Source organism: Theobroma umbraticum, unplaced genomic scaffold (genome assembly GCF_002168275.2).
Source record: "Theobroma umbraticum cultivar Fairchild unplaced genomic scaffold, ASM216827v3 scaffold_147.0, whole genome shotgun sequence".
Taxonomy (NCBI): domain Eukaryota; kingdom Viridiplantae; phylum Streptophyta; class Magnoliopsida; order Malvales; family Malvaceae; genus Theobroma; species Theobroma umbraticum.
Genome location: NW_018397259.1, coordinates 4295412 through 4308366, shown reverse-complemented (window position 1 = coordinate 4308366; position 12955 = coordinate 4295412). Strand labels below are relative to the sequence as shown.

General features: G+C 31.0%; 1 protein-coding gene across 1 annotated transcript; it reads right to left on the bottom strand.

Annotated features, from left to right (window-relative positions):
• Positions 1–1412: 1412 nt before the first annotated feature.
• Positions 1413–3369, bottom strand: LOC110414707 (photosystem I reaction center subunit XI, chloroplastic-like). Its single transcript, XM_021426075.1, has 2 exons — positions 3209–3369; positions 1413–1914 (listed from the first exon to the last, which is right to left on the bottom strand). The coding sequence occupies exons 1-2, from the start codon at positions 3367–3369 to the stop codon at positions 1413–1415; spliced, it is 663 nt and encodes a 220-aa protein (XP_021281750.1).
• Between the last annotated feature and the right edge of the window lie 9586 nt (positions 3370–12955).

The following is a 12955-nucleotide window of genomic DNA, read 5'->3' as shown; positions in this document are numbered from 1 at the left end:
CAGGATGCATATTGAATTTTTTTTATATAAAAACAAAAACGCATGATAACATATAATATTATTAAAGCTTAAAAGCAAAAAGAAAATTAATTGATATATGTTGGCCCAAACTTGTTCAGGAAATTTCATGATAATTAAGAAAAACAATATGTAACGTCCCCTAGTCACCTAATAGACTATGGCATCAATTTACCTCAATTTAAGGCTAATATATAGGGTTTGTATTTGAATAGATTGCTCTGTATCAGTAAGTTAAGTGAAATTATTTTGACAATTTTTTAATATAAACAATACTGTATATCTCCTTGATTTTCTCATATTAAGTACTGACAAAATCTTAAAACCTATGTTGGTACACTACCAAAATTAATTAGTAAAAAGTTTAATAATTAAGACAGCAAAAAATACAAAAGGATTATCAGCCAAAATTAAACAAATGGTAAGAATTCAATTATCAGCCAAAATTAAAGTAAATTTATTGTAAAAATAAATAACAAAAATTTAAAAATTGAACAGCATATATAGAGAAGACCAAGGAATTCTTATACAATGGTGCAAACAAAATTATATATACGATCAAAAAAATTTATCTAGAGTCAAATGAGAATAATAATTAATAAATGATCATTGTGTTAGCTTTATAAACATGCTCGTGAAATTAAAAAATTTCATTGTCAGACTTGTAGTTTAATAATCTATAAAATAAAATGTGCCCTAACATAATTCCTCTCTTATATCTTAATCTTACTAATTAGTTAATACTTTATTTGGTTGATTTTATTTATTTTATAAAATTAAAAATTAATAATAAAAATATCAAAACCTAATTAGCTAAAAAAATTATGTTTGGGAAATGCATATTACAAAGAATAACCATATTTGGTTGTAATATCCGAACATTTGACTTATTAGTTGATGTATGTTTTCTTACTTAAAAGAGTAAAGTTCGAATTTTTTTCCTCTTAATATAATAAAAAGTAAAAAAAAAAAACCACACTTCATTGTAATAAATTAATTTTTGGCTGGCTCTTCTCCCACGTATGGTTGAAAAGTCATATGATCATTAGGAACGTTGCACGGGTGCTACATGCAAATTAATCAATAAGATTATAAAATTAGTTAAGGATTGATTTGTTTAACTCTTTTTCTTTAGTAAGATTATATTTACAAGTAAATTTTATAATTATAATTAAACTGTCTTCAATGTGTATATCATAAACGACCTTCAAATTAGTAAACTAGCAGGAAGAATCGACACTATACATCGTAATAGACCAAAGCTGTAAGCAAAAGATATAACAAGTGTTATATCAAGTCTGAATTGTTGCAATGTAAACATCTACTTGAAACGTAAAATATCAAATGTACATACATTGATTTTCAGAAGAGAATTGAAAAGGAGAAAAAACTCTTTACTTGAAGAAGTAAGGAAGGTTTAGGATGTAAAGGAGGAAGTAGGCCCACGTGACACCAGAAATTCCTCCAAAGAAGAATCCTCCAGTGAAACTAGCCCATCCATCTGCTGTTTGCAGCTGGTCTGGCTCCTTCTTCCTCCCAGTCAAGGTTAAAGAAGGTGCGGTGGATGGCTCTCCTTCCTTAAACGATGCAACGCCATACATTGTCAAGCAAATGGTTACTATAACCACAAGACCGGCAGCTGCCAGGCTTCCTGCTCCCCCAGCGACGGGGGTGTTCCTCCAAGGTCCACCCTTAACAAATGGTCCTACAAGGAGGAATCCATGGGCCAGACATACCTCAATTCCCCTCAGAAGTGGGCTCACTGCTGTCCTGTAAGCTGGGAGGTTGGAGAGGTACCAAGCGATCAATGGGCTTGAAGTGATTGGGGTTTCTAGGCTCCCAATAAATGGGTCACCATTGATGGGCTGAATCACTTGGAAAGTTGGCTGCAAAAACCTGACCAAGCCACATTTAGTCTTAAGCTTTCTTCCCATAAGCAAACAAATTTAATAAAATATAGTCGAAGGGCCTTCCAAGTGGACAATATTGCTTGTGACAAAGAAACCGTTGTCTCTAAACTATCATGCCACATCTCTTCCCATCCACATTTTCGAAATCTCGGGAAAATCTTATGGGCGAGTCAATTTACTTGTTGAGCACTTAAGCATGGTGCATGCCTTCTCAGCCAATTGGTTCATATGACATGGTATAAGTCATAGTCAATAAACTTGAGCATTGACCTTACTTTTCATTAGAGACAAGCATCTTTTTTTCAAGAAATAATAAAAAGAAGAAGATGAAAATTTTGAGGTCAAAATCCTCCTCCATTAAAGGTATATGCTTTGTACTGAGAAAGAGAGTGGGTGAGTGGTGTGTGGGGTTAGTGAAGTGAAATAGAAAAAAGATTAAGTTGCCTTGGGGCCTTTACGTATTCAATGGCCACCCACATGCTTAATGCTTGTACACCTAGCTTGACTTCTTACTTTCCAGCACATTTTGCCCAAAGAAATGGAATTCGGAGGCCGCCAAATTGCCCATCTGTCTAGCATCTTGGTTTTGAATAAACTGCTCTTGCTTATTGTTATCATTACCCTTTACTGATCTTGTCTCTCAGTTGGTCAAATGACTGCAAAGACTGCATAATCATTTTTCCACTGTCCCTTTTATATAAGGGTTATTGCTTTATTATTGGTTAACCTGGTTTCAAAAATGATACACTTCGAATTCGTTATGAATATGACATCGACTTCATGGAATTCGAAGGGACTCCTAAGGTTCTGGGTAAGGCCAACCAAAGCTTCTCTTTTGTTTTTTCAATGGTTAAGACAACTCATGCCTTGAAATTTTTAGATTATATATATGTCCAATTATATGGGCACCATGTGTAAGTCAATTTATTCTAATTATTAAGTAAAATCCCAACAAAAAAGATAAAAAACAAAATTGCATTATTGTTACTTTGAAAGTGGCTAGACATAGCGGAAAGAGTCGTCTGAAATCAAATGGGATAACTTGAGCATTGCAAAGTCTAAGGGGAATTATCCATTATGGATGGGAGACCATACTTGACTATTTCCCATTATCTTGTGGTCCATATTTGTTCTTTAAACCTAAGAGGGTTAAAATTTCCCATTAGTATACTGTACTATTCCTAAATTTCAAAATTCAAATAACTTTTCAAAACACACACACACATACACATATAATATATATATATTCAAATTCCTAAATAGGTTAACATTCACACAACTTTTCAGATTGGACGGCTCTGATGGTGAAGGAAGATTGCCTCGTAGAAGGCCAGACTCTAAGGGGGGAGGCAAAGAGACCCTTGGGTGAGACCAATGCACTTGAAATAGGTGAAGTGAAGCTTGACTTTAGATGGCTAGCGATGGAGGAAGCAGCTGCCATGGCTTTGCTTTCAAACAAGGTAAAAAGATTGGTAGCAACAATGGAAGGAGGGAAGAGGCGATATAAGGTTTTTGAGAGGCTAAGTGCAGTCCATGAATGAGATGGTGTTTAATGGCTATGTGGCCTGTGGCTCTTGATGCACAGTCTTTTCTTTGGACCAAATGCTACCAACATCTTGTCTCTTATCCAAGCTTTTGTTTGCTTTGTGTATTCACAATTTATCTCCTGTTATTGCAACATTGATAATCAGTTCTCATTGCTTATCAAAAACTGAAAAAATTAGTTCTTGATTTGTTTTTCGATTGGATTATAATTCTCCTCAAAGGCCAAGGGTGTACATTGCATAAAAATTTTGAAAGATTGACCAATAGTTGATTACACAAAATGTACTTGGTCAATTTAATTCAATTGATTTGATAAATTATAAATTTTACGTTATGTAAAACTTGTAAAATAACACTCAAAGTCACATATGGCTGTCTAAATTTTTAAAAAGGTATCAAGTTAACATGATACCAATTCAACTACCACCATTATATTAGTTTGATTAAATGAATAATTTAAGGTATAGCATCTTTATGGGTTATTACATAATATCATTGGTGTATGTTTGCCTAGCCTAGATTAGGTCACTAGTAGGGCTCACACCCTCTGTCAGAGAATGTCTCATCTGTAACAAAAAATTTTGTCTACCATACCCCAAAATTGGTCACTAAATAATAATAATAAAAAAAGAAATTTCCCTCACAAATTAACACCCTACTCCCTTGAAACCGAAAGAAAGGCCTCGTTTTTGGATGTCTAGTTTGTTGGAATAATTACTTTAATTTCTAACTTATTAACTAACTTAGTAATACAACAACCAATGCTTGACCCTATTTGCCTTAGCAATGTAACATCCCTCCGCCCCAAACATCCTCATTTGTACTGAAAACACAAACCCTAACTTATTAATATGTTTAACTAAACAAGTGAAAAGAGTTCTTTTTTTTTTTCCTAATATGTTTTAAATACAAAACATCATCATTGGGAAGGACAAGATTACTTGTTTCCCAAATTAACTTTATTATTAGAATAAGGTAATTTGTCCAACTTAATTCCACGTCGACATGCATGATTAGTAATTATTGCCAAGCCAAGGAACGAAGGGAAGGTGTCCTGAGGAAGGCTAAGACTAGGGTCGGTGTCTGATTAATTATTTGGTATTGTTTTTATAATTTTGTGTCACATTTTTTAATTTTATAGTATTAATAAAAAATTTTAATTCCTAAAACCTAAACCCTAACTCTAAATCTTAATAACAAAAATAAATAACCTAATAGCAAGTATCATGTTAATATTAAAAACAAGTAGCACAAAATTTCAAGAAAATACTAAAAAGAAACATCAAATGAAGTAAAAAAAGGAAAAATTGTTCCCAAGGAGGCATGACATCATCTCTCTTTGTAAACAAAGTTTACATTTCCTCCCAAATAGAGAGAAAATTTTCCTTCTCATGTGAAGGGTAGGTAATCATCAGTCAAGAAATAAAAATGCACAAGGAGACTTTCCTTTTGTTCTTACTAGCAATTAATTTCTTTTTTTTTTCTTAATAACTTTTCAGTCTTGCTTGATAGCTCCACGGATGAATATCACATAAAGGCGTGGGCGGCTGGGAAAAGAGAAAACGAATGAAGCAGAAAACAAAGAGATAAGTGAGAAGTCAAGGGCTCATCATGTGGCATCTGATATATAGGCTTACCCCATCTTGGGAAATAATAAAAATATTTTAGTGCCTTATAAGGTCAAAGAATTCAGTCTCCTACCAAATGTGAATAGAGAAGTATTGAGTTTGATTACTTCCACAACCATGAAGGCAAATAATCCCATCAAAAGAGGAAGACAATATGTAATATATACATAAAATAAGGTTAATTGAGATTGAGTTACTGTTGGTAGTTTATATTATTAATTAGTTATGCAATTTTAAAAAGTTATTATATATTGGATATCGAAGAACTTATTTTTTTAATATTATTTAGGCTCAAAACAACTATTCTACCTATTTCGTTTGTAGATTTAGCCAAATAATATATGTCAATAAGGCAATGAAAAAAGTCACCATTGAATGTCTAGAGTTTTTATTTTTTTTTTTGGTAAATAAATGTCTAGAGTTATAAAATAAATTGCTAAAGATCGGTTGATTATTTCAAAATATTAAACTGTTACAAGAGCTGACCTAACATTTCTATTTAAATTTGAGTGTTGCACAGTCTTATGTACAAGCGAAGATGAATAAATACCTTTGTATAACGTAGCCTTTTAAGTGTTGAATAACTATAGGCTTGAGAAAACTTTAAAGGACGTTGGATATAACACAATCACAAAAACAGTGAAAGTGAAAAAAATTAATTTGAAGGGAAATAATAGATTAACGTCTTTACGTTAATATATTAATGAGTATATATCAAGTTTAGGAAATTATAAGTCTTTAAATATAATATTAATTATTTTTACTTATTATTAATTAATTTTAAATTAAATTATGGTAACAAATTGTACCATAATAAAATATTTATTTACAATATATATATTGATAATAAGTGCATATCATTTCTTGCACCAATTGATTGATCATTCACTTTTGATATTGCTGATAGAGAAGATGCTATGTTGGTGCAAATGGGATTTAGTTGAAATTCAATAAAAAAAAATGACTTCAAAACGTATATTTAATAAATGTTATTTAAATATAAAATGATGACTTTTCTCTAAAAAGTCATTAGTTGATCTAAATTAATGGGTGAAGATTAGAGGTTTTTATGCAACTATACTCTAACTTTAAGCGCCAACCTTTGAGAACAAAAAGTAGGATGAATTTCTTCCTTCTTTTGTTTTGGCGTCATCCTTTAAGATTTATTTCAGCCACACCATTCAATATGCAAAAAGAAATTATGTAAATAGCTTAGGCATACAATAAAATCAAATTCTAACTGTCTTACATTTTCAAAAGTAGACCCTTAGACACAATCAAGAATTGAAAACTTGTATGGCCTTAGAATCTACTTTTTGCAATAAGTAGATTATAAGGAATTTAGATAGGATCTCAAGTGTTTATATTTATTTTCTGAATTTTTATTCAAAACATAACAGTTCTCTTATTGTTGATTTTTTATTCTTATCTTGTTTGTTTGGTGTGTGAAAAAGGTTGATAGGAAATACTTTATATAGAGTTCTTAGTGTCTCTTTTTAAGGATACAACCTTTTCATCAAGGTACTTGTAAGTCTTAAATACGCATATACATATTGTAAGATATAATTTTTAAATAAAGGTATTGTTCCAACAATTATTTATGAAAAAATAACTTTTCATTCTCTAAAACATAATCTCGATTTATAAAATGTGAAAAATAAAATGACTCAAAAGAATGGAGTCAGAAAAATCCTACTCTTCATTAACAAGATAAAGACATACACACACACACATGGCTTGCTTGGAGTACAAATAAAGTAAATAATATAAAAGAAAGTTTTCTAATCTTCTACTTCCTTGGAGTGCAAACAAAGAAAAAGATTAATAAAGAAAGACTATATAAAAGAATAAACCTCATAAATTGGAGATGAGACAAAGTTAGAACCAATTAGGTTAGACGAGGAGGCTATTGTGGCTAATGAATCAGATCTAATTGACTCTAACATAGCACTGGCAGGTGAAAAGGACTCATGCAGATTGGTGAATGAGGTGGACCTAGTTGGAGTAGACTCATGTGTAATAGCTTGTGACATGGGTTTGTCTATTGCAAGCCTATGGTTATGAAATGTAGGTTCAATTGTGGTTGTAGTTAGGTTGATGCTTGTAGATGACTCATTAAGCCTAAGTTCAGTGGCATTGGGCACTACATGGTTGGATGGATTATCCAATTTAGTAGTCCAACCCAAATCAATTGACCATACAGATGTTATTGCCGACGAATCTGCAAATGAAAAAAATGTCTTCTAAAAATTGAACATCCCGCGAAATATAAATCTTCTTACTTTCAAGGTCATAAATTCTATATCCTTTTTACCCACTAGAATACCCAGCAAAATCACTTGGTTTAGCATGTGGAGGAAACTTGTCACATGGCTTGCTAATTATATGCCCATAACAAAGACATCCAAAGCTTATCAAATAATCATGTGTGGGACTTATTCTAAGTAAAACCTCATATGGAATTTTATTTTGTAAAATAGTGAGTGGCATGCAGTTGATCAACTATGCAGTAATAAGAACCCATTCACCCCAAAACGAAATAAGAAGATGAGTTTGAAATCTTAATGCTCATGCAACTTTTAAAAGATGCTTATGCTTTCACTCAAGAACTCCATTTTGTTGCGGTGCATCTGTAGAGTTAAATTGGCATTCCATGCCATGATCAATAATGAGTCATTAAATGATGTGAGTAAATTCTAAGCCATTATTTATTTGTAGAATTTTAACTCGCAAGTTAAATTGTGTGTAAACCTAATTAAAAAATTATGATAGATACGTACTGGTTTCTAACTTGTATTTCATAAGGAAAACCCATGTTGCTTGATTGAAATCATCCATTATAATTAGAAAATAGTGAGATCCAAAAAATGATTTTGTTTTGTATGGGCCTCAAATATCACAGTGTCTTAAGTCAAAGGCATGCATAGTCTTATATGTACTTATGGGAAAAGATAATCACATTTGTTTTGCCTTACAACAAACATCACAAAATAAAGTCTTATAGCAATCAAAAGAAATAGATAAATTAGGAACAAAAGGAATGCGATTTACTAGTAGATGCCCCAAGTGTCGATGCCATAAACTTGCATTAACCGAATTGCTAGCTATCAATGCCCTCTCCCCTCTTATCGGCACCAAGTAATAAAGAACATTTCGTTCTCTACCCACTCCAATCGGCTTCCTAAATGGTAAGTCCTGAATCACAAAAAAAATCCAACCAAAAGGTTATCGTACAATGTAAATCATGTGTCAATTTACTAATAGACAATAAATTGAAACAAGAATCAAGGACCCGAAGGACTCATTCAAGGATTATTCTTTTTCCAAGGGTAACTTGGCCCAAAGCATGAACCTTTATTGTTTCATTATTAGGAATTTGTACCAGTGGTATATCAAATCGAGATGCCACATTTGATAAAGAGTTTATATTATGGGTTATATGATTTGTGGTATTTACAACCCATTCATCATTTCTCTTACTAGAAAAGTTGGAGGTTGCCATGTTTGCAGATGGGTTGCGTGTTGATGCTCTATGACTACCTAGTAAAGCTAATAACTGTTTATGTTGCGTAAAAGTCAAACTTGGGATAGGCGATCCAACTCCATCCATAGTGGTGGCACAAGTAGCTCCTGAAGACATGTTTGTCGCTATGCTATTGTCCCATTGATTCTTAGGGAGAGTGATTGATCACTATTAGTTTGTTTTCAGCTCCTCTTTCCAAATTTACACCAATCTGGATAACCAATCACTTTGAAACAATGTTCATTATTATGGTTTGTCTTCCAACAATGGATACAGGATGGAAATCGGGGATGGCTCTCGTCATCATTTTTCTTTTGTCACAAATCATTTTCTTTAGGCAATAGGGCAGTAGCTTCAATGATGGGTGCATAAGTTGTAGCAACCAAACGTTGTTTCTTTTCCTGTGCTGCAATAGCGTAAGCTCTTTCAAGATTTGACAATGGGTTAACACTTAATATTTGTGATCATAGAATTAAATATACTTCATCAAGTCCCATAAAAAAATCAAAAACATTTTCTTCCTCATGCATAGATTGCATCCTTTTTGTCACACCATAAGTACATCCATATTTGCATGACGATATTAGATCCAGATCCCGTAACTTGCTTCAAATGGTTTTTAATTTACCATAATTACACAAGATCAAGGATTTCTGTTGTTGTAAAAGAGATATGGTGCATTTCAACTTGCAGACTCTCAGGGTAATTCCTTGAGTAAATCTTTCTTCCAAATCTACCATATTTCTTTTGTAGTTTCAACATGAGCAGCACTACCTTAATGCTCTTTAGCTAGTGCATTCGTAAGCCATGAAAGAATTACTGCATTGCATTGTATATATGGTTGCAAATCCAGAGAATCAACATCTAATTTTTCTATCGTTCCATCCACAAATGTTGCTTTGCTTTTAGAATAGAATGCGTTCATAAAGCTACGCCTTAACGTGAAATAATTATCTTCACTTTCACTGAGAGGGTGCGTCACAAAAATCAAACCTAGATGATTAGACAAAGACAAGTAGTATGGAGAAGTGACGTCAATGACCCTGCTTTGATTAGCACTCGCAATCACCATCAATTCTTCAGTACTCTTACCTTTGTAATTATTTACATCATCTCCTGCTATTTAAAAAAAAATCAAGATTTCGTAAGCCACTTTGATATCATGAAAAATAAAATGATTTAAAAGAATGGAGCCAAGCTTATATATATATATACACACACATATATATATATATAACAATATAAAAATATATATATATACATGGCTTGTTTGGAATGCAAATAAAGGAAATAATATAAAAAAAAATTTTAATCTTATACTTCCTTGTAGTGCAAGTAAACAAAAAGATTAATAAGGAAAGGCTATATAAAAGAATAAATCTCTTAAATAAAAAATCCTCCAATAATTTAAAAATATAACTTTTCAAATCAAAACTTTTAAATAATAATATATTTTAATTATTTTATAACTTTTAAATTTAAAAATATTTTTTTAAATATCACTTTACGTATAAAAAATCACATTCGATCTAATAGTCAATCTAAGTCACACCATATGACATAATTTTTTCAATTGATATGAATTTTAAATAGTCACAACATTTCATATAAAAAAACATAATATTTTATTTATAATTTTTCATATAAAAAGATATAATTTTAAAAATACACTAGCACAGTTGCTGCACCTTTGATTTTAATTCTGCAATATCAATGACTAAATATAATTTTATGAACGAAAGCGACATGATTGATTTGCTGACCCTTTCCACAATGAAAACAAGTACCCTCACCTTAATCTTCTGGAAGAGGCACCTAAATTCTGGCATAGAAAAGTCTGATTTGACAAACCCGAAAGCTCTTTCGACCAAATCTTCCTTCAGTTTTTGATTAGTGTTGATTATTTTTTAATCATTTTTCAAGGAAAACTCTATTTCTTTGGGGAGACAAATTTCGTTTCGCCGTTAATTATATTGTGGCTTTCGTTTTTTGAGTTTCACTATTTTAAAAGTAAAATCAAATAGTGAGCGAAAACAAATATTTGTCAAAGGGATATGAGCAAAGACAGAAAAAGCCATGAATCTGATATCCCATAAAAGTCAAGCCTAAATTAATTATACTTTTGCCACACCTATAAATTACTCAAAACAAATATTTTTATATTTTTATAAAAACAAAGTCCTTTTTAATTAATTATATATTTAACATTTGAATTATTGTAAAATTATTGCCTTGGTATCGGAAGAAAAAAATTTGTTATTTAGGTACTTGAAATATACTTTTGTCAATCAATTTGAACATTTAATTAATTTGGTTAGTTGTGCCTAAACACAATCAATAAATGGTGCAAGCTTGGGATGTTATGCGTACAGAACATTAGAGATCGAGACAGGAGCTTGCAGTAAGCTGGTTGAGACCGAATTCAAATTTTGTTAAATTAAATGTGGATGGCAGTGTTAAGAGACAATCGAATTTAACTACAATAAGAGGCTTGATCAGTGATGTAAATGGGCATTGGTTAACTGGTTTTTCTTCTAAACTTGGCATATCTTTCTCTCTTACAATTGAATTATGAGCCATTCATCAAGGTTATTTACTATGTTGGAATAAGGAATATAGAAGAGTACAAGTTGAGTCACACTCCCTACTTGCTATTCAAAAAGTTTCAAGCATAGATGCTGCTCTACACTTGGATCTTAATGGCCACTTGATATGAAAAATCAAGAAATTATTTTTGAGATATTGAGAATGTTTTATTTCTCACATTCATCATAAAACCAATTAATGTATCAATTGGATGGCAACACATTAAGAAAACTTTAATTTATGTTTAAATACATCTATATCTCTTCCATTGGAGATTTCATTTTATCTTCTAGCAGATGCTTTAGGAATAGTTTAGATTAGATTTATGTAAATAGTGTTACATGTCTAAAAAAATTATTTGATTTTTGACATCAATCTACCTAAAGTTAAGTAAATCTGGCTTGTGTCGTTTGAATTATTCAGGTTGGATTCCTTATCTATTTTCTTCCCGAAGTGCTAAGCGTCTAGTTATCCCCTCCTCAAGGTGCTTAGCCGAGAATTGGATCAAGTCGAGTTTATTTTGATATTATTTATTAAGAAATTATTTTTTTTAAAATTAATTTATGAGATGTACAATGTAATTATTGATAAATCACTTAAAATTCCCCTATTTTCTTGATATGAGATTTTTAAAGCCTTCTCTTACTTGCTTTCCCTTTCTCACTCCCATAATTCTCTATTTGATATATATTTTTTAATTTTTTAACTTTATTTGTAATTTAAAAATAAAAAAATTAGACAAATTTTAAAATGGAAGGAAAAAAGAGATGTGGTTTTTTTTATATATGACAAGTATTTTGATTAGGTGTTTTTTGACATATCATACATTTGACTGAAAACGTTAGGTACCTAATTACAAAAAATTTTTCAAGTACGAAATGTATACTTTCATTATAATCTGAGAGCCAAATTAACTATTTTTTTCCTTTGCTTTCTATTTTTTCTGCATAACAACAAAAAAAAGAAAAAAGCACGCCTTAAATAAAAAAAAAAAAGAAAACAAGTTGGCTTTAGTAATATCCTGCTTAAATTAGCACTTCATTTTCTTCAAATTTGAAAATATTAAGCTAAAAGATTTTCTAGAAAATAGTCAAAATAGAAGTGGGATTCTTCTAGGTTTCAGTTTAATAACTCAAAAGCCCAATTTTAGGGAGGATCTCGGTGACAAATTAGAGTGTTTTTTCCCACTTATTTTATCTCTTATGAATAATGGATTAAAAAATTTTTTTTTTGAATTATTATTTTATGCATTAAAGATAGACTTTTAAAATCTTCAAGTAAAATTAGATAATTATCATATGTTAATTTTTAATTTTTTATATAAATATTTAAATAAGACACGTATCAATCCTCTAATCTCAATAGTAAAATTTAAAATCTTTAAAGGGATTATAGGATAATATTTTAATAATTTTGTCTCATATTCTCTAATTTAAAAATTCTGTTACTTTAATTATCCAAAATTAAAGAATTCTCCCACTGTAAATAATTTTTATCAAATTATAAAGAAAATTAAAAAAAAGAGGAGATATTACCACATGTGAGAATTAAAGAACATTCAAAGAACGTTCACAAAATCCAAATCCTAGTCCACGTGGGAGTCCGGAAGACCACTTCCAAATCGACTCACTTTCGATAGCTTTTAAGCCGCCGCTGTTTTTCCACTTTTACCCCTACTTCTTATCAAAAGGCATAACGTTTTGTTTCTAACCTCTTGGTCAAATTAATTTGTTAAAAAAATAAAT

Excerpts from the sequence above, each read along its gene's own strand:
- LOC110414707 (XM_021426075.1), bottom strand. The coding sequence starts at position 3,369 with ATGGCAGCTGCTTCCTCCATCGCTAGCCATCTAAAGTCAAGCTTCACT. Across the intron at positions 1,915-3,208 it reads AGAGCCGTCCAATCTGAAAA|GTTTTTGCAGCCAACTTTCC; the intron begins GTTGTGTGAATG and ends TGGCTTGGTCAG.